The sequence below is a fragment of the Oncorhynchus clarkii genome, chromosome 7, assembly GCF_045791955.1.
Source record: "Oncorhynchus clarkii lewisi isolate Uvic-CL-2024 chromosome 7, UVic_Ocla_1.0, whole genome shotgun sequence".
NCBI classification, from domain to species: domain Eukaryota; kingdom Metazoa; phylum Chordata; class Actinopteri; order Salmoniformes; family Salmonidae; genus Oncorhynchus; species Oncorhynchus clarkii.
This window is the reverse complement of record NC_092153.1, coordinates 21213965-21239193: the sequence shown is the minus strand read 5'-3', so window position 1 is coordinate 21239193 and position 25229 is coordinate 21213965. Positions and strand designations below refer to the sequence as shown.

At 45.7% G+C, this 25229-nt stretch overlaps 1 protein-coding gene across 1 annotated transcript in view; it reads left to right on the top strand.

The window, feature by feature from the left end:
- The window catches only part of LOC139414157 (zinc finger protein GLI2-like), a 71485-nt gene that overhangs the window by 15185 nt on the left and 31071 nt on the right, over window positions 1-25229 (top strand). The window contains exon 3 of the mRNA XM_071162039.1: window positions 18626-18731. Within this exon, the coding sequence (XP_071018140.1) occupies window positions 18626-18731 (106 nt within the window). The remainder of the gene's footprint in view (window positions 1-18625; window positions 18732-25229) is intronic.

Here is a 25229-nt window from a genome sequence, read left to right as displayed (position 1 = left end):
TAAAGAAGCGATAAAACTGGCCTTCTTTAGACTAGTTGAGTATCTGGAGCATCAGCATTTGTGGGTTCGATTACAGGCTCAAAATGGCCAGAAACAAAGAACTTTCTTCTGAAACTCATCAGTCTATTCTTGTTCTGAGAAATTAAGGCTATTCCATGCGAGGAATTGCCAAGAAACTGAAGATCTCGTACAACGCTGTGTACTACTCCCTTCACAGAACAGCGCAAACTGGCTCTAACCAAAATAGAAAGAGGAGTGGGAGGCCCCGGTGCACAACTTAGCAAGAGGACAAGTACATTAGAGTGTCTAGCTTGAGAAACAGACGCCTCACAAGTCCTCATCTGGCAGCTTCATTAAATAGTACCCGTAAAACACCAGTCTCAATGTCAACAGTGAAGAGGCGACTCGGGATGCTGGCCTTCTAGGCAGAGTTCCTCTGTCCAGAGTCTGTGTTCTTTTGCCCATCTTAATATTTTCTTTGTATTGGCCAGTCTGAGATATGGCTTTTTCTTTGCAACTCTGCCTAGAAGGCCAGCATCCCGGGGTCGCCTCTTCACTGTTGATGTTGAAATTGGTGTTTTGCGGATACTATTTCATGAAGCAGCCAGTCTACACTGTATTTCTGATAAATTTGACGTTATTTTAATGGACAAACCCTAACCTTTCTGAACGGTAGTGTACATCTTGTTGAGAGTGAGTTTGTCATTGTAGAGTGTGATTGATGTGGCCCGGCGAGCACCTCTGGGCCCCTTGGTTCTCCCCCGCAATGCTCTGGCTCTTTCTGCTGAGTCGGGCTGCCCGTAGGGAGGATGCCAAGTACTTAGCACCTCCCAGTCTGGCCCCCTGGACCCGGGACCATACCTAAACAGAGTCCCACAGCCCCCACAGGCCAAGCCTAAACAGGCTCAGAGAGTCCCACTGCGCCAGGGGAGAGAAGCAGAGAGGGAGAGGAGCGAAGAGGGAGAGGAGAGACCAGGGACAAAACAATGAGATATATTTTCTTCTGAGCCTGTTTCCTCTTAGACGATGCCTTATGCTTATGTTATTCTTGAGGTAATAAACAGAGGTAATGATCAATGACGGGCGGCACTGTCGTAGCTATCTTTACCGGGCTAAACATTGCTGGCTGTTAAAGTGCTTAGGTCCTCTCATGCCTTAGCCAGTATGAAGGTGGTTAGAGCTACAGTAACATTATTTTGATTGGCTTGGAGGAATGGAATCCGAGACCCTGGTCATTGGGTCCTCCGCTAGATGGATGGAGATGGAGGATGGGTCTGGGCTGTGTAAATAGTGTTTTAAAGAGAGGTGTGTTAGCGATAAGGACGCTTTCTTTATCACCTCCTTGATGTCTGGTCCTAGGGCCGGGGGCTGCCTGGCTACAGCAGGGAATAATTGATGGCGGCTGAGGCTGGATCGAGGATGTACGGGCCCCAGCCCCCGGCCCCCACCACTGGCTCCCTCTACAGCAGCAGCACATGAGCTACTGGGGGACAGGCAGGGAGCACTCGGGGGTCAGGCCGCTGGCAGAGAGAAATGCGGCAGAAAAAGCCTCTGCATCCCCCAGTCCACCTCTTCCTACTAGTCCAAAAGGACGGCCACTAATCTTCCTGAGAAGGGAATTTTCTTTTCTTTTTTCTCTCTCTGTCTCTCTCTCTCTCTCTCTCTCTCTCTGTCTCTCTCTCTGTCTCTCTCTGTCTCTCTCTCTGTCTCTCTCTCTCTCTGTCTCTCTCTCTCTCTCTCTCTCTCTCTCTCTCTCTCTCTCTCTCTCTCTCTCTCTCTCTCTCTCTCTCTCTCTCTCTCTCTCTCTCTCTCTCTCTCTCTCTCTCTCTCTCTCTCTGTCTAAATGAGGCCTTCTCAGGGAGGGTTCACAGGGCTTGGGAGAAGCGAGAGGAGAAACGAGAGGAGAAGCGAGAGGAGAAACGAGCCCGCTGACACTGGGAACTAAGGTTTACTTACAACTCAGGCAGACTGGGATCTCTCATTCTTAACAGCCTTGTGGCATTTTATATCCCAAAAAGTTGGATATAAAATGCAATTAACAGTGAACAGTAACATATACTGTGCATTTGAGAGAGGATAAAGAACCATAGAGGCATACTGTGTCAGTAGTGTCTAATATGAGCATGTATTGATTAAGAAGTCAATTGAATGAATTACAGTTGCACATTTTCAACTGGATTTCCTCTAGTTACAGTTAGGTCATTTGTAGCTGCTGTGCTTTCAGGTAGTAGTGGCTGTAGTCTTTCAATAGAGCGTACAAGTCTTTCCACATGGAAACACTGTTGTTCTGAGGACAGAATAATCGGCTTGGTAATGGGATTTCTTTCCGCACAAATACATTTCTGTGGCTTTTTTGGAAACATTTAGCTAGATGACTTTCCAAGATGCCCTCTTCCTTCTCCCTTTTATCTGAACGTGTACTTGGGGGACTGGCTAGCTTGGAGGCAGCCATTAAGATTAGGTAGACTAAGTGAAAACAGAAGTTTTTTCTAATTTTGTTGTCCATTTATAGGCAGGGCAATTGATTGCCCAGATAAATGTATACTTAAAATCTCCTCTCTCTCTCTCTCTCTCTCTCTCTCTCTCTCTCTCAAGAAGTCGTTTCTTGTTGTGCTGGGATATCCTTGTGATTAGAGAGAGTTAAAGTTTAAAGATGAATGGCCCAGATAATTCAAGATATCAGATATATTTTAAGTTGCGTGATTTTTATCTTCCTCAAGCAAAACAACTAATGGGGGAAAAGCATAGCCACTGCAGCTGTATTGAATATCTAAGACTGTGAATTATTTCAAAAGGTGGGACCTGTTATTAAAATATCCCTATACCGAGGTGACTATAGTAAACTATAAATCTATGTTTTGTTAGCTGAAGTCTTGGTTTTCCGGTTCATCACTGTGAATCAAGAGCAGATTTCTAGACCTTATAAACAGTCCCTGTAATAATGGGTATCAAGCAATACTTGTCCCATTGGTTTACTTCTATTCCAAGTTCAAAGTCTAATGTAATAGTGAGCTTTGGGCAACAACGTCTAGAAACATCAATCTATCAAATCCATTAAACTGAGTTGGCATGCACTGAGCCCCAAAAACAACATGCTACATTCCTGGAGATTTACAAGTGTTGGAAGAGAGGTTTGGAGAGGTTGAGAGAGGTTTAGAGAGCGATATTTGAATGCTTCAGGGGATTAAGAGTCTAACCCCCCACTTCTTTTTTCCCTTCATCTTCTTCTTCAAGAAGCGACATACCATTCCCAGAAGGTTCTGATTTAGCGCTGCTTTCCCTGTCGTGTGTTGTGTTCTTATAAATTCAAATGACTCCTTGTCGTCTCTGAAGAGGGTTGTGTCCATGTCTGAGTTTTGGGGCAGGTTGGTTGCCTTCTATCGTCCTCTTCAGATCACCATATTGCTCTTGTAGGCTGCAATACAGACCCAGTGAGCTACCCTTCTCAGACAGAGAGGAAAGGGGTCTGCAGTCCAGAACATGGGAATCTGCTGCCACTACCAGCGCCCCAGTGATCTCTTGCTCTAAGTCAGGGATCTAGTCCAGCCCCAGACTGCCACTGTTAGCTCACTGTCTGACAGCGTAGCCACAGGGCCTGTGGATTACCCAAACCATAATAAACAGAGACAGGGGAAGGGGAGCACGTGGGAAGGGAGACGGTACACACACACACACACACACACACACACACACACACACACACACACACACACACACACACACACACACACACACACACACACACACACACACACACACACACAGAGAACAAGGGCAGCTAGCATGGTGCACTCCTTGTGTAAACAGGTCAGGGCGTGGGACCCTAGCGAGGGGTGGACGGGTCATCTGGGCTCAAACCAGACTGACTAAAAAGCTTAGACACATCTGCCCTCTGCAGAATTAAAACACAACACGTGTGTGTATGTGTTCGTTTAGCTCGTAACCTCATACGGTAAACCGAGGTTCACTTTACCATGACGCTGTGTGTTTATCTGAAACATGGAGTCTTCATTGCAGTGGGCTGGGTCAGTTGCTCAAAGAAGAGACAAGTTGAGGCTACACCTCTCTCAGCCTCTCCCCAGACAGAGCCTCTCAGAGCTCGCTCTCTGCCTGTTCAGTAGTTAACTGTTAGGGTCAGGACTGGAGCACCAGGCAACAGGACAGCAGATGTACTCATGTGGTACTGATCTGTGATACTCAACCATCCAGAAAAGAGCACATCAAGAATTATTGAGCATTGCAAATCACTGTGGCTGCAGCAGGAGTCTGTGTCTCAGGCGCTTTAGTCGTGTGCTGGTGCTCGCCCTGCTGCACACAGTGCTCATTTGCATGATGAGGGGATGATAAACAGGTGAAGGGGAGGAGACGAAGAAGCGAGTGAGAGGGAGGAGTGGAGGAGACAAGAGGACACCCTTGGGTGAGTCCTGACTGGCCCATGCGAGACACTATCAGAGTATTTGTGTTGTGGTGTAATATTGCTTTGTTTTTCTCTCTTCCTCTGTTTTTCTTCACTCGATCGTGTTGTGTTGTGTAGACATTACCCTGCCAAGGGTAGTCTGGCTGGCAGCCAGTTATCCCTGGGCTCCAGGTAAACCCTCCCTCCCCATTAGTCAGTCAGGCAAGCCTCGCCCTGCTGGGGGAGACGAGGTGAGGAGACTCCCAGGCGTCTTGGATCTGTGAGGGCCGTCACGGCTGTGCCAAACCTTAAAAACAGGCCCCCGTCCTCCCACGTCATTCTGCCTGGTGGTGCTGGTGGGATCAGTCTGGCAATGCTGTGTGTGGAGTCGATCCATTCACACCTTCAGGCACCCAACAAACATCGAGGCTTATACAGTACAGTGAGGGGAGGAAGTCCTTCATGACTAAACATGTATCGAAATATTTATCACATTAATGCAAGTAATGAATTAGGGGTCCCTACATTTTGTTAACTGGACCTGAAATTGTTTAAATTCACTTGATAACTAGGTACTTTGAATAGCTTGTGGCCTGACCCAAGTTGTTGATTTACATCCCCCAATTATTTTTCTAAAAGTATAATGAACAAATAAGAAATGCTACTTTAAGCAATGATAATAAAGGCCCAAAGAGTTGATGTGGAAATATTTCCCATCCCAGCATGGGCCCGTTCCTAACTCCATCTGACAAAAGAGAGAGAAGGAGGAGGGAAATGGAAGGAAGGAGGGGGGCAGGACATGAGGAATCTGTGGGCTGAAGCAGAGAGGCAGAGAGGCAGAGGGAGACACAGGAGACTGGATGGGTGGGTGTTGAGCAGGGTGGCGAGTCGGAGGGGGTTCCGTTTGGATCAACAATGAGACCCTCTCACATCTATTCAAGCCTCCTGCTTCATTTGTCCATCATAATGACATGTGATTCTTTGGGGGGATTTAAGACTGGTTAGTGGTAACACCAGCGTTCCCCATGCGTATTCACCCCCATACAGTGGGGAAAATGCAGCTTCTATGAGGCAATTTGTCTTTGTAATGTTATCAAAAGGGAAAATATGAGCTATGAGGTGGGATATTTGATATTTCATTATATATATAAGGTCATTTTTCTCAGAGTTTTTTGAGACATTTACCATCAACTCCTAGCCACCTCAGTTCCCTCAAACTCATTTTTTGATCTGATTTTGAGGCATTACCATTCATAGGAAAATAAATATTGTAGAAAAGAAATGTGGGGGACCTTTTTTTTATACAAAATAGTAATAATTTGTCCCCTTTTGTATTTCAGTTGCAATATTTAACTGCTTTACTAGTAGTGCAATAAAGTTGTACCTATTATCACACTGCTTAAAGGGGATTTGAAATAAGAGAAGGCGGACTAATTGCCCTGTAACTACGGAGACAAACAGCTGGAGATGAAGCAATAACATCTCATTAAAACTGTCAAGAGTTTAATACACAAATCAAAGCTCAAATGGAGGATAAAACACCACAGCAGTGTATTTTGTCTGCTAATTATGAATCATTACAAAAAGACCAGGTTCTTACGGTACATTTATGGTTTGAAAATAAACCTTAGGTGTTCCACCTCCTGTTTTTGTTTTGTTTTACTGTATAACCTATAACACATCCAGTCCACACATCACCAGTGGCCCATGGCCAACAATTAATGACTATTAAACAAGTGCAGGGGGTTTCATTCCCTGTTTGAGCCGTATTTTCCCTCATAAACACAGTGAAGTCAACGGGCCCCTATTAGCAAGATAATTAAAAAGACTCCAATTAAAGGCTCTTAGTTGGAGTGTGAACCCAGACCAAATCCAAATGTGTTATACATTTTTTGAGCATTAGATTCAACGCTCTCACACCCCTCGAGTAAAAACATATGTGTATAATGTACACTGATCATGTGAAAGCAATAATCAAATAGTTTAGGTAATCAATCGAGTTATAGTCCATAAAACACAGAATAAGTACACCCTTGCAAATATTGGAACTTCAAGTCAGTCAGCCTCCAAAATTCCGGCTAGACCCCAGTAGCTGGGAAGTCCCACAAATCTTCAGTGGAACTGATAAATCTAGACCCCAGTAGAGCTGGGAAGTCCCACAAACCTTCAGTGGAACTGACAAATCTAGACCCCAGTAGAGCTGGGAAGTCCCACAAACCTTCAGTGGAACAGACAAATCTAGACCCCAGTAGAGCTGGGAAGTCCCACAAACCTTCAGTGGAACAGACAAATCTAGACCCCAGTAGAGCTGGGAAGTCCCACAAACCTTCAGTGGAACTGACAAATCTAGACCCCAGTAGAGCTGGGAAGTCCCACAAACCTTCAGTGGAACAGACAAATCTAGACCCCAGTAGAGCTGGGAAGTCCCACAAACCTTCAGTGGAACTGACAAATCTAGACCCCAGTAGAGCTGGAAAGTCCCACAAACCTTCAGTGGAACTGACAAATCTAGACCCCAGTAGAGCTGGAAAGTCCCACAAACCTTCAGTGGAACTGACAAATCTAGGCCCCAGTAGAGCTGGGAAGTCCCACAAACCTCCAGTGGAACTGACAAATCTAGGCCCCAGTAGAGCTGGGAAATCCCACAAACCTTCAGTGGAACAGACAAATCTAGACCCCAGTAGAGCTGGGAAGTCCCACAAACCTTCAGTGGAACTGACAAATCTAGACCCCAGTAGAGCTGGGAAGTCCCACAAACCTCCAGTGGAACTGACAAATTTAGACCCCAGTACAGCTGGGAAGTCCCACAAACCTCCAGTGGAACTGACAAATCTAGACCCCAGTAGAGCTGGGAAGTCCCACCAACCTCCAGTGGAACTGACAAATCTAGACCCCAGTAGAGCTGGGAAGTCCCACAAACCTTCAGTGGAACTGACAAATCTAGACCCCAGTAGACCTGGGAAGTCCCACAAACCTTCAGTGGAACTGACAAATCTAGACCCCAGTAGAGCTGGGAAGTCCCACAAACCTTCAGTGGAACAGACAAATCTAGACCCCAGTAGAGCTGGGAAGTCCCACAAACCTTCAGTGGAACAGACAAATCTAGACCCCAGTAAGTCCCACAAACCTTCAGTGGAACTGACAAATCTAGGCCCCAGTAGAGCTGGGAAGTCCCACAAACCTTCAATGGAACAGACAAATCTAGACCCCAGTAGAGCTGGGAAGTCCCACAAACCTTCAGTGGAACAGACAAATCTAAACCCCAGTAGAGCTGGGAAGTCCCACAAACCTTCAGTGGAACTGACAAATCTAGACCCCAGTAGAGCTGGAAAGTCCCACAAACCTTCAGTGGAACTGACAAATCTAGGCCCCAGTAGAGCTGGGAAGTCCTACAAACCTCCAGTGGAACTGACAAATCTAGGCCCCAGTAGAGCTGGGAAGTCCCACAAACCTTCAGTGGAACAGACAAATCTAGACCCCAGTAGAGCTGGGAAGTCCCACAAACCTTCAGTGGAACTGACAAATCTAGACCCCAGTAGAGCTGGGAAGTCCCACAAACCTTCAGTGGAACTGACAAATCTAGGCCCCAGTAGAGCTGGGAAGTCCCACAAACCTCCAGTGGAACTGACAAATCTAGGCCCCAGTAGAGCTGGGAAGTCCCACAAACCTTCAGTGGAACAGACAAATCTAGACCCCAGTAGAGCTGGGAAGTCCCACAAACCTTCAGTGGAACTGACAAATCTAGACCCCAGTAGAGCTGGGAAGTCCCACAAACCTCCAGTGGAACTGACAAATCTAGACCCCAGTTAGAGCTGGGAAGTCCCACAAACCTCCAGTGGAACTGACAAATCTAGACCCCAGTAGAGCTGGGAAGTCCCACCAACCTCCAGTGGAACTGACAAATCTAGACCCCAGTAGAGCTGGGAAGTCCCACAAACCTTCAGTGGAACAGACAAATCTAGACCCCAGTAGACCTGGGAAGTCCCACAAACCTTCAGTGGAACTGACAAATCTAGACCCCAGTAGAGCTGGGAAGTCCCACAAACCTTCAGTGGAACAGACAAATCTAGACCCCAGTAGAGCTGGGAAGTCCCACAAACCTTCAGTGGAACAGACAAATCTAGACCCCAGTAGAGCTGGGAAGTCCCACAAACCTTCAGTGGAACTGACAAATCTAGGCCCCAGTAGAGCTGGGAAGTCCCACAAACCTTCAGTGGAACAGACAAATCTAGACCCCAGTAGAGCTGGGAAGTCCCACAAACCTTCAGTGGAACAGACAAATCTAGACCCCAGTAGAGCTGGGAAGTCCCACAAAACGTCAGTGGAACTGACAAATCTAGACCCCAGTAGAGCTGGAAAGTCCCACAAACCTTCAGTGGAACAGACAAATCTAGACCCCAGTAGAGCTGGGAAGTCCCACAAACCTCCAGTGGAACTGACAAATCTAGACCCCAGTAGAGCTGGGAAGTCCCACCAACCTCCAGTGGAACTGACAAATCTAGACCCCAGTAGAGCTGGGAAGTCCCACCAACCTCCAGTGGAACTGACAAATCTAGACCCCAGTAGAGCTGGGAAGTCCCACCAACCTCCAGTGGAACTGACAAATCTAGACCCCAGTAGAGCTGGGAAGTCCCACAAACCTTCAGTGGAACTGACAAATCTAGGCCCAACGAAGGTGACTGTATTCCCCTCCGGTAATGAACGTCTCTTCCCCTCAGGGTTGACGAAAGACCTGCCTCTCAATGAGACCCTTTGTACTTCCCCCAAATGGGGGTTTCTCTCTCTCCCTCTCCTCTCCTCCTCTCATCACTGCCACTCCTCCTGATCCCCCATCATCAGTCAGTCTGCCTGCCTAAAAAAGGCTTGGGACGAGAAGGGAAGGGGAAGGAGATTCCAATGAGAATAGAACAGGCATGGAGAAAGTCAAAATACCCAGTGGCCCTTGAGTGAAGTGGCAGGGAGGGAAAACCGAGGCATAGGGGCTGCATCCCAAAAGGCAGCCTTTTCCCTATTTAGTGCACTACTTTTGACCAGGGCCCATAGGGTAGTAGGGTGCCATCTGAGTCGCACACAGGGTTTCCATTGACGGCGGTGAAGTGGAGGATGTAGAAAGTCAGAAGGTGAAAGGAGACTAAATAGTGAGAGATTGATCTGTTTTCACTAGCTAATGACTTGGCTAGCAATCCTGCAGATTTCCCTGAACATCGTGTTAAAAACAGGGCAGAGATGGATGGACCTTTTCTACATTGGCTTGAGTTCAAGATCAACTACCGATACGCAAATTTAACAAAATAATTTGACCAACAAAATCTGTCTGATTTAACTTACTTGATACGCTGGCTTTTTCATTTAAATATTATCTCTACCCCATGTGGTTGGAACTCAACTAAAAACACAGCGGGAACACATTTTGGAAAAACTCGTCTCTGAGCTGTGGGTGTAATGACACATTTCTCATTGAAGGTAAAACTCAATCATATCTGGCAACCTGTCAGCTCTATTACCTTGTAGTGGTTGGAGGTTGTAGTTGTACAGAGCCGACCCAGCGTCTGGGGTGTAACCAGAGTAGAACGGATAGTCCTGCACAGCAGCATTCTCTCTGCTTTGGCTGTGGCCCCATAGTCATACACACACACACACACACACACACACACACACACACACACACACACACACACACACTGGTGTGATGCAGCATGCAGGGTTTGTTGAGCCACGCTCTCTAACCAGCAGGACCCATGATTTCTCCCCTCGTATCACAATCAAGGGGATTCCTCCCTTCCTCTCTCAAATTATACTGGAATCACTGAGCTCTACTCCATGTAATTATGAGAAAGTGGTAAGATTGGTAAGATTGATAGTAGCTGAGTCTGAGGACAACTCACAAACAGGGTCTCAGTCAGTAAAAACCTTCACTGTTCTCTTCTTTCTTTTGAGAGTGCAGCTCAAGATTGTAGTATTATTTGGAAAACTTGGATGTGTCACGCCCTGGCCATAGTGAGGCTTTTATTCTCTATTTTGGTTAGGCTAGGGTGTGACTAGGGTGGGCATTCTAGTTTCTTTATATCTATGTTTTCTATTTCTTTGTTTTTTGCCGAGTGTGGTTCCCACTGATTGGGGATCACATATAAGTTGTCATTCTCCTTTTGGTGTTTGTGGGATCTTGTTTTTTTTTTGTTAGCTCTGTGAAGCCTGCAGAACGTGACGTTCATTGTTGTTTTTGTTTGGTGTGCTGAGTAATTAAAGAATCATGAACACTTACCACGCTGCACCTTGGTCTCCTTCCAACGACAAAAGTTACAGTTCTCAATTGTAGCCCTTTACTGCAGTCAATGACCAAAAGTGGCCTCATGGGTGGATTGTTATTCATAATTAATACAAATAATTTAAACAACGTAAATCCGGGGTTTCAATGTCAAACCATTTTGTTATATGTCAGCCTTCTGTGATGCATATAAAGTGTAATATTGGGATGCAAACTCAAAATGTAACACATTTCAACTCTATATCTGACATGGTACAGGTGTCTTATTTTATTAAGCCCATAGCCACGTGTGTGAGGTGTGAAGACTACCGAGTATCACTCTGTGTGACCCTGATTTAGACCACTGCAGTAGAAGGTTAGAGTAGCAAAATTCTCTAATGGGCTTTTATTTGACTATTGGATTCTACATGTCAATGTTCTTTCTGTACAGTATGTATGTTAATTAAGGTATATGACAAATGGATGAAATGAGTGTCGTGTTTGTTATTACTGTCTCTGATGCTCTCAGTAGGCCAATGGTCCTTCTGTAGACTAATTGTTGGTGTAAAATGCTTTCCCTACCGCTGCTTTAGTTGATTGCTTAATAAAAAAAATAGATATTTCCATTGTTTGAATCTCTTGTTAAAATATCCCTCATCTGATTTGTGAGTTGTTGAGATCTCTGTTAATCTTATACGCGCTTAGATGAGAGGTTTGAGTTCCGTGTTTTGACTGTGTACTCTTCTCTCTTTGTGTGGCCAGCCACTTTCCCAGACTAAGCACTATCATTACACACTGCTCTGTTTGCCTGGTTTGTGTGCCCCTGCCATTGGTATTCAGCCCCTGAATTACAGGGGTCAGGGGTGTCCTATTGGGGATGTGTAAGAGAGGGAGAGAGGGATGGCTGGAGAGGGTGGTGGAGTCAAGTCACTGCTGCAGTCTTAATAAAGGCCTGGCCCCAGTTCATCCAGGCCCATATTGTTGCAAGTGTGCACAAGGCTTGTTCAACAATATTTGCCAGAATGTTAGAGGTTTTGAATAGTGTAGTGTGCACGACCAAAGGAAAGCTAGGCGGGATGTAGCCTACTGACACACAGAGACAAGCAGCTGCTACTGCAGCCAGACTACAGAACATGTCAAAGGATGTGACTGAAGTTCTTGGCCAGGGTTCTGAGACTAGAGTGGAGGTATCCTCCTGGCTGAGCCCTGTTGGCTGTTTCGATGTGTGTTGCCTGGCCTGCTGCTTAGTGCTGAAGTGAGAGCGACAGCAGTGAGCACGACACAGGCAGAGCTGGAGCAAGAATGGAGCAGGCTCCCGTCGCAATGTCCAAAGAAAGGGGGATGAAAGAAAGGCAGTGGCGGAGCAGGGTCAGGAGAGCGATACTTGGTCCTAGTCAGAAACACTGGTCTGAGATTCACAGGCTAGTGAGGCTACAGGCTTCTGCCGTCATCTCTCCATAAAAAGCAAGTGTCACGACTTCCGCCGAAGTTGGTCCCTCTCTCCCTCGCTTGGGCGGAGTTCGGTGGTCGGAAGTCACCGGCCTTCTAGCCATCGCTGATCCTCTTTTCATTTTCCTTTGGTTTTGTCTTGTCTTCCATCACACCTGGTTCCAATCTCATCAATTACATGTTGTGTATTTAACCCTCTGTTCCCCCTCATGTCCTTGTCGGTGATGGTTTATTGTAAGTGCTTGTTCACGGCTGTCCTGGTGTGCGGCGGTTTATATACCCATTTGATTGTTCTGTTTTCCGGTGGGGGGTTTTTTTGTTATTAAACTGCGCCGTTTGGAAACTGTTTTTGTTCTCCTGCGTCTGACTTCTCCGCTGCCAGTACACACCCCTTACAGCAAGGCTGTATGAAGTGGTTTTAAACCTGTTCATGCAAACTCTTTTGTGGCAATTTTCATATGTTCGGGAAATAATCCTTTAGTAGAAAATGTTTTGGCGTTGGTCATCTTTAATAAAAACAACAGGCGTTCCTCATTAACTGTTGTGATAACAGCTGACGTGTGGTGCAGGCGAGCCTCTTTTTTTTTGTGCCATATGAATAGCAAGTTTTGTGTCTTTATGTTCTTTAACAGAGTTTTGTTTCTCATTAACAGTGTGTGTTTGTTCTCTTTACTCTGACCTTTATGTTTGAAAACGTTCCATGAGGGCATTAATTCTCTTTATTCTCCTGTTCCTTATCAAGGTAGTTGTTGCGAATTTGGAACGTTTCCATCCTGTGTTCAGTTACGTTCGTACCTTCTAATTGTAAACTTGTGTGATGTTCTTCTGCTGAGAGGAGAGGAGAGCAGAGGACAGCACCGAGCGGAGATCTAGGAGGGGCAGCCAGCTGATCTCTGAATCGTATTAAAAGTCTTTGGGCATCACGAGCCCCGCCCTGGGGGTACCAGCGGGAGTTGCGTTATAGGGTGAGCAGAGAGTCAGAGGGGTCAGGGCCACAGATCGTTATCTGTACCTGCCATGCACACTAGGGGCCTCTGGGACCCGGCCGGGGCCCCACAGAGCACAGTGTAGGGACAGAACCTGTGTGAGTCAGCATTCCAAGGCCATTCCTCTCACTTTGTAGTCTGACAACATGATGGACAGGCCCGTCCCCACGACACAGGAAATGGCCCCACTCCAGCAGGTCTGCACAATGCCACAGAGTATTGTGATTTAAGAGGAGTGGTTATTTGAGGGTATATGCTTTGTCTCAAGATGGCCAATGTTTGTTTTTACCTTTCCTCTCTCTGGTGACTGAGCTTTATTTAGTTTTAGAGACTAGCAACAAAAATGCAAGCTCTGGTGAAAAAACATATGGCTTAAGAAATGTGATTGTGTTCTAGAATAAGGATGGTAACTTGACTGATTGATCATATTAAGTCATTGCTTTTCAATTGAAAACACGATTCAGTCCTACAGCCACAGCGCATAGTTACTGTAGTGTTCAGTAATGTTTTGTACTGCAGGGCTTGGGCTTCTAGTGGCGTTCTACCACAGCGGGGGCCTTTTAAAGCTGTTGTGTGAGTGACTCATGCCTGAGTCATATTCCGCCTCTGAAGTGTTCGTCATGGAAACATGCCCGGGGTTCTGTTTAATTTATCTAAACCTCATAAAACAAAGTACACCTGACATTCAAAACTCCAGCAGACAGGCAGGCAGGCAGGCACAACAATAATGCTCCACAGCTGTTTTAAACACAACATGGAAAACAGAGGAGCGTTGCTGCTGTAACTAAGTCCCATCCCCTCAGCAGATCACTGGCGGTCTTCTCCGTAGTCTGTAGCAGTGGATCTATCTGACCGGGATCTGTGTGTCTTTCTCCCCTGTGTGTGGGACAGGCGTTTTCCACCATAGTGATGTTTTGACACCAGAATAATAGCCCTCTTTGTGTGACTGCATAGGGTGGTTGAGTGGGTGCAAACCAAACAGGCTCATTCAATGTGCCGGCCAAGTTAATGCACCATTAATAATGGTTGGGGGTGAATTATGGGAGGGGATAATAGGGGAGCGAGGGGTTGAGGGGTCGAGGTGGGACAAGGAGACAAAGAGTAGCCAGAACTAGGTCACCTAAACATGACGGAGCAAACAGGCTCCCAACACCACACCATGGTGTGACCACACTCAACACTCACTGACCTATTCCGGAAAAGTGACTTTACTGTGACAATGAAAAAGACTGCAAGCTGCTATTTTAATTCCACAAGCGTGCATACAGTGTTAGCCACTAATTCCATCCCTTACGGATGGATACCTGCTATTACATTTCTCACATGTCAACAAAAAGGCTTCACCACTCGGGGGGGGACGTTGTCTGTAGCGTAGCCCTGAGAGAACCCCGAGGCAGGCTGAAGAGGCAGCATGGGCGTCCTGAGCCAGTCAGCTCAGTGTACCAGTGGGGGGGATTGACCAACCCTGAGCAGGGTTTATTCCATCACCCAGACAGGTCCATTGTTCACACGCAGCGGGGGAGAACAAAAGGCGAGCGCTCTGGAGAGTTCAGGAGGCTGCATGCGTTCACCTGATTCACTGACTGGGCCCAATCCCCCCCATGGGGGAAACAGTGTTGGAATGTCCCGGTGCTTAGGCCCTCACATCTATTAGTCTTTGGGTGATAACATTTGTTTTTACATCTGGTGGAGCACCGCAGCAGGCCCTCTCACTTTCTCATAGTCACATACACACCCTTCCACACATACACACACAGAACACACACCCTTCCACATGCATAAACACTGGGTTCTAATGGGACCGGACTGTACATTGCATTGTCTGAACTGGCCTGGCCTGGAGCACTAACACATTTGATGGTGGAAAACTCTTTTATTTTTTAAACGTTCCAACTCTTCATGCTATTTCACACAGAGATCCATCCACTTAGGGACATTCCCACAATTATACGAAGTGGAATCCGTTCTGTGTCTGTCTTTAAGTCAGCGTATACTTACATCAGGTGTTGACAGTCCTATTGCTTTTCTGTTATACAGGCAAAAATAAATCCCTCTTGTTTCAGGTCCAAACTGATCCCAGATCTGGATGGCGTAATAGGCTCACTGGGATTAATGGATATCCTGGGAGGAGAGACCTCAGCAGTGAAATTAAAAGCTTTTCTGTCTTACTAGCAGAATGATGGGGGGAAATTAGCCTCACTCAGACAGGAAATACCTCCAGTACAATCTGCCTGGGGTTCTAACTACAAAACCCCATGCCAACTGCTGTTACACACAGGGCCTCATGCTGCACGGCACTCTGGGAGATGACAGGGGAACAAGCGGCTTAAGATTTTCAGATTGGCTTTCGGAATAGCTCTCAGTAGCCTCTCAATTTTAAAGCTTTGAAAATACAAATGTGATTATAAGGAATTACACCAAAAGCTCCACCATGTCCTTCCTGTTATTGGTCAATTTGAATTGTTACCTTCAGTGTAATATTTACGGTACCCCACCATGAGCTGCGGGACAGGGAGAGAAGGGGGAAGTTATCAGAATTTGCCAGCTGGGTCCTGAGCCACCTACCAATAACATCCATGCATCACTGTGCTGCGTTGTGCTAGTGGCTACCTGGCTGGCATTAACAAACATCCTGATGGGCCTCTGTCCTCCGCCACGGCCCGATACAAGCGGCGTGGTGTTAGCATGCTGTTTGTGTAATTTAGGTACTTAACGACTGCAAGGGTCTCCCAGAGACTGATTACACAGTGGATGTAATCACCCAGCAGCATCACACCATCGCTACAGGTCTGATTAATCACCACACCGCCTAATAGCACTGCTTAACACACAGGTTTGTCCTGATTTAAGTAATTACCTTAAACCAGAAGTTTATTATCTTTACGACTGAGCCCAGTGATAAAAAAAAGGAGTCTGTGGAGAAAAGCCAAGGAAGATTGTGTACCTGGTGAATGAGGGACATAATTAAAATACAAGTCATTAAATATGCCGCGGCTGTCAGAGTGCTCGCCTGCCAACATTCATATTACCCCACTGGAACACTTTACAGGGGGTGGCTGGGATTACACCTCAGTGAAGGGTGTAGGTACCAGCTGAATGGGGAATTACTCCAAAGGCCCATTTAGATCTGCACCTTTAAACAAGGTCCTAGTTCATCTCAAACAGAAAGGGGGAAAAACATGTTGTCGAGCTCTGAAAAGAACAACTGAAAACGAGTGGCTGTTTGACGGCGTGTATATAAGACTGTGTATTAGCTGTGACCATGTCAGCTGATTTAATGGTGTGAAGTGGCGTCTTGATGAGGTTGGATCTCAGTCTGGCAATCGGAGTGTTCTCTTTCCATGGTGTGGGACGTTACTGAAAGGAGGGGGAACTAAATAACGAAGCTGGGACTGTTTATGAATGATGCACCATTCTTCTCCTCTTCTTCTCCTCATTGTATACAGCCCTGTCGGTGATGGATGGTTGTGAGCCAGAAATAGCCCCCCGCTTCCTGCCTCCTCGCGCTTCTCACCACTCCTCTCCTGCTTCCTAGTCTGATCCCTCTAACAACGCTAAAATAGAACCAGTCTTCCAACGGCCCTGTCCTTTCAGCACGTTATAAACAGTCTCTTCTGACTCGATGGGACGCTGCCCAGTATCCATGACCTGCCAAGTGAAATGTGCAACTCTATAACTTCTGTATTTGCAAACAAGGCAACGGTCTTCATGACACATATCCCGTGACCTTACTAGTGCTGCCTAGTGGTTTGACTTCTCATTGTTTGTTTTGTCCGAGGTACTTCACTGCTGTTTGTGATGTAAAGCAGGTCCCCTCTCGACTGGCTTTCATACAGGGATGTTTAGAAAGAGCTCCAAGTCTTCCCAGAATGGAAAGCTCCACTACAACTAAGCCCTTCAAACAGGCCAACAGTGGTGGCCACTACAGAAACCACTCTGTGGTGGTGGGTGGACAGAACAGCTCCTATTTCAGCCCAGATTACCAGAGGTCTCCTCTGTGAATGCTAGTATAAGAGGATTGGCCCGGCTCCTCTCCGCCCACATTGTCCTCTGACCTCTGTGTCCTTAGCTTATACAAACTCTGCCCTCTCTATACAAAGAACTTGTTCAGCTCCTCAGGAGTGACCTGCCTGCCCAGCACTCTCTCCATTAAAGAGGTGTGGTCAGGAGAGAGATAGTGGGGGGACTTTAGCTTCTAACCTCCTCACTGAATTCCATTTGATCACCCTCAGGCCAGAGTCATCCAGGGTTGCTTTAGAAATCTCTGCTGTGAAACACGGCAATGCTGTTACAGTGGACGCAGCATAGCGTTCACTTCAACAGGTTCTGGATGGAGAAACAATCTCAGCCAGGGAGTTTCTTGTAAAACATAAATTAGGACCAGCTGCTGTGGGATGCCGCATGTGGAGGGATGCCTCCTGTTGGTTTGGATCCAAGACTGACCGGTGCCTTAGCAGGGGGGAGTTCCCGGTTGGAGACCGGCCTGCTCCTTGACTGTCTGCTTGGGGGCCCTCAAATTTGTCTTGAAATGCCTAACACCAATGTTTTATAAAAAAAATGACCTGACCCTCATAAAACCTCATTTTTTTCCCTTGCTTTTTTCCATTTTCCGTGCGTGGCCAGCTGTGCTCTCTTGTGTTTCCGGACATAAATAATACAATTCCTGTGTCCCTGGGTCTGGTTTTGGTTAAGAGACTGTAAAGCTGTTTTTAAAGCCGTTTCATGCTAACCCTAATACACTAACGTGACTTTGAAAAGTATCTTAAAATGATCTGTGTGTCTTAAACAAAAATGAGGTCTCTTCCAACAGCCTTGCTGAGAAAGCAGCTTCGATTACTAAGCATTTACTAAGACATCTTTTGTAAATGTACTAATATATCTTAAGTAAATTAAACAACAATTTATTTCATGTGTGTTTCATTGGGCTCTGACTCTGAGCTGTAATCCTGTATAACCCTGAATAATAATTTGTCTCACAGCTAAATAATACTGTGGCATTTCGGGAATTTGATTCTGTCATGTTCACAAGCATGCTTTAGACTAGAGTGTGACTGAGTGAGTAGCTGGGTACACTATACTACCCAGTCACTGCTGTCTACGGTGTCTACTGTCTACCGCCTGCTCAGACGTCAGAGGTGCTGTTACTGTTTGGATGGGTAGTGTTGTTGCAGGGGGCTAGAAGAAGAAGCCTCTTCCCAATGCTGTCAGGCCCAGTTTGCGTCGGGACTCCAGTTCTCCTTGATGCACTCCATCATCCCTCTTAGTTCAAAGACTGACTAGCTGCAGGTCTTTGTCAAAAGCCCAGTTGGAGGTCTTTTATGTTCAAGATGTAGGATTTCTTAGGATGACTTTGATTATTTATTTATTCCACTCCTCTTGTGTGATAGTGCCAATATTTTAGGCGAAACTGCTCAGCTTGCACTGAAATTCATGTTGCTTTATTGTAGCCCCGTTTTGCCTTTGAAACGAAGCTTTTGAAAAGCCCAGCTCTTATTTTTGAGTCTGAACAATTTTTCTCTCCGTCTCGCCCTTTTCTTCTCTGTTCTGCAGCCCCTCACCACGTCTTCCCGACGTTCCACACGCCCATCCCGATTGACATGCGTCACCATGAGGGAAGATACCTCTATGAACCACACACCCTACATGCCATGCATGGGTAAGTCTTCTTCAGGCTGGTCTCTGCTGTATACACAAGCTGTTTACACTAATATATAGAAATTAGCTATTAGATGGCCTTGTTTTAGCCAACACTGCATAGTATTTAAAGGGCAACCTTCCCTTTAAAGGATGAGAGCAAAAGTGTTGGCCAGATTTAATATCACAGGTGAAATATTATTATCTTTACAAATTACTATCCAATGTCATTTCATACAGAATGTTAACATTATTCCTTACATCTCTCATTTCCTATAACAGTTGATGATTATGGGGGACAGCGTTGCTTTTTTGCCAGGTATCAACCTACAAGCCTGTGGCCAGCCAATACACATCCTCTTTCCATTAGTTAGCTGTACAGGGCTGGATCCATCACAAATGACTTGACACACAGACACACAGACAGACACACAGACAGACACACACACACACACACACACACACACACACACACACACACACACACACACACACACACACACACACACACACACACACACACACACACACACACACACACACACACACACACACAACCTTTCCCCCTCTACCTACAACAGTCCTCCATGTTCCTTACTGTGTTATAGTGGACCTAATCTGTTTGGTCCCAAGAAAACAACATCATTACTCTCCCACACAGTACAAGTACAGAGGTCTCCAATACAGTATCGTAATTGGTTCTATGATGCTTACATGTACATTCATTCAACTTTCAGGTTATTGTGCTGTCTGTTGGATATTTAGCTTGCTTAGTAGTCGCCATAATTGGTTTGGTAGCAACATCTCAGTTCTTTAACAAGTGAAATTGAACCAGAACATTTTTTGACTTTGCTATAGTAAAGACGTTATCTTTATCTTCACAACGATAGTAGTAAAACACAAAAAAGTCAATAGAATTCTGGAAATAGTGTTCGGCTTAATTTCCATTTCAATTCAGTAGATTTGATGGTGATACATACTGTTTGCCTGGCTTCAGCAGGGCTATTTATCACAGCACCAGGGAAGTAGAGGGGGAAGAAAATCTGTCTCTACACACGGCCACCTTGATTAATGTGATTTGATCTTGACAGTGGACCCCTAATTCATCAAGACCTTGATCTAGCTGTCTTTCCCCGTGCCTGTGCCAAATTCACTCTAATTACAGGAACATTGCACAGCAAATTAAGTGTGGTGTCATTTGTCGAGGAGACGCGGCAGTCAGGCCCACTTTATTATACGCTGGTGGCTGCGTGTCAGAGGTCCCCTGCTTGATTGTCGAACATGACATCTCCATACAGTCCCCTTTATCATTGTTTGCATATAACATAATGAGAGGGCTGGTTATTTTGTCACAGCTGTCATAAAGTGGGGAGGAAGCGGCGGCAGTGGGAGGAAGTGGGAAGAGTCTCTTCTTCTGGGGTTTTTCTACTGTATGGAGGAGAGATTTTTAATCACTGTCAAATGAGAGGACAGGAGCAGTCCTGGGCTCAAAGCAGTGGTTCAGCTAGAGACAGAGAACAGTAGGGATGGGGATACTAACCTCCTTTGCTGTGCCGGGTAGCTATGCAGGAGCTTGGACTGAAGCTATGATATAAACCACCCGCATGGAGTGTGTGCGTTGACACAAGCTGTCCCGGCATTCATGACACTATGACAAATCATGGCTGTTCTAGAAACCTCCCAAAACATTTTAGGAGTAGTTTTTCACCCGAAGACCTATTGTAAGATATAAGCTCAGCTACAGCTACTTTCCAACGAATGACAATCCAGAGAGAATATGATATCATTTTAACACTTTAGCATTATTCCCAGAGAGAATCTTTTTTTTGTTTGTTTTTACCTTTATCAATATGATCATTAAAACAAAGTGCACAAGTTGTGGTTCAGTTTCTTTAGATGTTGTTGTTCCCATCCTGAGTATCCCAGACTAGGGGGTGAAAAAAGAACAGTGTCTCAGTCTGCCCATTATTATCTATGAGGCGGATTGCGTCTACTAAACTGCCCAGGGCTATAAGATCAGATCAAGTCATTGACAGAGGCTGCCAGTGAGTGCAACACTCCCATTAATATCCTAACACTGTAGCTTCTGACTCTGTTGCTCTGTGACTTCAGTTCTAACGACTCTATAATCGCTGTCTCATTCCCATTCCATCTGTTTGTTTAGAGCTACCAGGAACAACTCTGCAGAGATTACTTGTTTGGTTGATTGGTAAAGTGTTGTCAGCCCAGAAGGTACATTTAAAAAAAGGGTGAATCATGTAGTTTCTTCCCACAGTGGATCGCTATGAGTCAGGCAAGCAAGACTATTTCTAATGTTATTACGGCAGTGCTGTTTCAACAGTTTTACCTGTCAGCTCTAGTTTTAAACACAACAATTAGTAGATGTTTTATCAATCGGCAAATAATGCTACAGGTTGGCCAGCTTTCCTAGTAGGTAGAAGTCCGTGGAGGCTCCCTCAGAGGAAGAAAGGGAGGACCATCCTCCTCAGTGAATTTAATACAAATAACATTTTTAAAACATTTAAAAATTTACTTTTTAGATACAACTATGCAAAATATATTCCCATGTCAACAAATAGTTGATTTAAAACACTCTGTTTTGCAATGATGGTCTACAGTAACCTCAACAGCAATCTGCAGGATAGCACCATGGTGTAGCCGGAGGAGAGCTTGCTTCCTTCCTTCTCTGGGTACATTGACTTCAATACACCCCCTTCCATAGACACTAATTATGACAACTTCCAGAGGAAGCCTTTCAGAGCTCTTGCAGAATGAACTGACATGCTGTCCACCCAATCAAAGGATCACAGAATGAATCTAGTACTGAAAGCATAGCATCCAAGGAATACACCTTGGATGCTATGAAAGTGAACTGTGTTTACGCGTAATCAGGGGTGTACTCATTACACCGATTCTGTTGGAAAAAGTTTTTTAAACGGAAGCAAAAAAAAACAACTGAATTTGTCCAATAGAAACTCTCGTTTGCATCTGTTGGACTAATGATTACACCGTAGATAAGCTCTCTTGACCTGTGCGCACCTATGTTGTAAAAATAATATATATAAATTGTCCTCCCTCAACATAAACGGCACTGACCGCCACTGGGAGCAATACCGTGCTGACCCGAGTCAACAAAGGATTGTTGTGTCCACAGAAATAGTGATATGTTAACATTCCATTGTTTCAAACCCCACAAAACAACTGTTTGTTGTAAGTAATTCCCCCCCTCTTTCTGCATATGTGGAACTGCTGAAAGTATTGCATGCTAAGTTTAAGCCCAAATCATCCATATCATGTTGCAGTCCAGGCCCATATAAATCTACAGCAGTAGTTCATTCCAGCCCTGCAGTGGACGATGTGATTTATCTAAATCACATCTCCAGCACTGAGGTAGCTACAGAGGAGACACCGTCACATTGTAATTCATCTCTAGTGTCGCTCACCGCAGAGGCCCAGCGCAGGGTGATGACACACACAGACAGGCACACACAAACACACACACCAGCCATACATGCACCACACACACACACACACACACAACGCATACACACACACATTATTATCCACACCTCATTATACACATGATATCTCATATTGAGCACACTTTTAAATCCAGACAGCCTATATAAAACCCCCGTCAACTGAACAGCCGGGGGATAACACGCACTGTTCAATTACCCAAAGTGTTTCAGACAGAACACTAAGTGGACTAATTAGAACAAGTATACAACTGTATAGGCTAGGCTAGCAACTCGTTGGTCTAGTCCTAACAGCCAGAGTAGGACTGGAGGAGCCTCCTGCTCTGCAGGGCGACTGAGAACCCCACAACCTCCCTGATCTCACACCCACCGGGCGCCAGGCCCAGATACGCTCCACAGCCTGGCATTGTATGTTTGAAGCTCCCGTCGCATCTGAAGCCCAGGCCTCCGCAGAGTAATGATGAAACCATTCCACGGGAGGGCCTTTAACATTTGAATATTGTATTACTTATTTAGGGTGCTGCTCTCTCTACATCGTATCATTTTAAGTAAAGGCCTACTCTTCTTTGTGGACGAGGGTTTTGTTTAAGTTAAGCATTTCTCGTTTTTTTGCATGACTGCTGGCTAAAGAAATCAATATTTATGTGATTCATATTTAAAAGTCAGTTAAATCTATTCAGGTCTATGATCTTGTGACGGGACTGATGCCTGATGTAGGTGCTTGCTATTGTTATGATATACGAACACCTCAGGTCCTATGCAAATAGCTTACTGTAACCCCGGCAACCCCGTGGTATTCTATGACAAGGTCTTGTCAGTTCATGCAGATGACGTGTTAATAGTTATGGTGGTGCGAGGGTTAATGACGTTGAGACATTTTAACTATCAATCAGATCGTTATCTCCTTCAGATCCAACAATAGGTCTTGCTTTACTCGTGACGCAATCACACTGTATTGCTGCAATAGAATACGACCGTTGGCTTCTCTCTCTCGAGTCACAATGTTACATAGACTACATGACCAAAAGTATGTGGACACCTGCTCGTCGAACATCTCATTCCAAAATCATGGGCATTAATATGGAGTTGGTCCCCCCCTTGCTGCTATAACAGCCTCCACTCTTCTGGGAAGGATTTCCACTCGATGTTGGAACATTGCTGCGGGGACTTGCTTCCATTCAGCCACGAGCATTAGTGCACTGATTTTGGGTCGGCCTTCCAATTCATCCCAAAGGTGTTCGATGGAGTTGAGGTCAAGATTCTGTGCAGGGCAGTCAATTTCTTCCACACCGATCTCGACAAACCTTTTCTGTATGGACCTTGCTTTGTGCACGGGGGCAATGTTATGCTGAAACAGGAAAAGTCCTTCCCCAAACTGTTTCCACAAAGTTGGAAGCACAGAATCATCTGGAATGTCATTGTATGCTGTAGCGTTTAGATTTCCGTTCGCTTGAACTAAAGGGCAATGAACAATGAACAATGAAAAACCCCCAACCATTATTTATCCTCCACCAAACTTTACAGCTGGCACTATGCATTGGTGCAGGTTCTCCTGGCATCCACCAAACCCAGATTCGTCTGTCGGACTGCCAGATGGTGAAGTGTGATTCATCACTCCAGAGAATGCGTCTCCTCTGCTCCAAAATCCAATGGCAGCAATCTTTACATCACTAAAGCCAATGCTTGGCATTGCGCTTGGTGAGCTTAGGCTTGCGTGTGGCTGCTCGGCCATGGAAATCCATTTCATGAAGCTCCCAACAAACAGTTCTTGTGTTGACGTTGCTTCCAGAGGCAGTTTGGGACTCGGTAGTGAGTGTTACAACCGAGGACAGACGATTGTTACGCCCTACGCCCTTCAGCACTCGGCAGTCCCGTTCTGTGAGCTTGTGTGGCCTACCACTTCGCGGCTGAGCCGTTGTTGCCCCACTTCACAATAACAGCACTTACATTTGACCAGGGCAGATCTAGTAGGGCAGAAATTTGACCAACTGACTTGTTGGAAAGGTGGCATCCTCTGACGGTGCCACGTTGAAAGTCACTGAGCTCTTCAGTAAGGCCATTCTATTGCCAATGTTTGTCTATGGAGATTGCATGGCTCTGTGCTTGATTGTATACACCTGTCAGCAACGGGTATGGCTGTAATAGCCGAATCTGTGAGGACAGATGCTGGGAGACGAGAAGCAAGTACAGGGAGTGAATATTTAATAACGTACATGAAACAAAATACAGACAGCGTCTGGCCAAGGGAAACAAAACAACATTAATGCAGACACGGGGAAGAAACTGAGGAAGTGACAGATATAGGGGAGGCAATCAAAGATGTGATGGAGTCCAAAGAAGTGCTGATGCGCGTAACGATGGTGACAGGTGTGCGTAATTGTCACGTTCTGACCATAGAGAGCTGTTTATTCTCTATGTTGGTTGGGTCGGGGTGTGATTTAGGGTGGGTTATCTAGGGGAATTGTGTATCTATGTTGGCCTGATAGGGTTCCCAATCAGAGGCAGCTGTTTATCGTTGTCTCTGATTGGGGATCATATTTAGGTAGCCATTTTCCCATTGTGCTTTGTGGGATCTTGTCTATGTATAGTTGCCTGTTGAGCATATTATTAGCGGCACGTTTCGGTTGTTCGTGTTGTTTTGTTCTTTAAGTTTTCTATTCAATAATAAAGGATGGAAACATACCACGCTGCATCTTGGTCCACTCCTTATAACGATCGTGACAGTAATGATGGGCAGCCTGGCACCTTTGAGCACCAGAGCAGGGGAGCGGGAGCAGGCGTGACAGAATCCATCAATTTGAAGGGGTGTCCACATACTTTGGTGATTCCTTTTGGCTCTCTGGACCTAGTAGACTCCTTCCCATGGTACAGGTAGACTCAGGGACATGAAAAGGTCTGTGGCTAGAGCGACTGACTGAGCTATAGGCAGATAAGCGCATTTTGCAGCCAGGTTCCAGTCCATAATATCAAGTTAAAGTTTTAAGTTGCTCAGTAATCTAAAGGCTTTCTGTGTATGGAATATCTGTTTCTTCTCAGGCCAA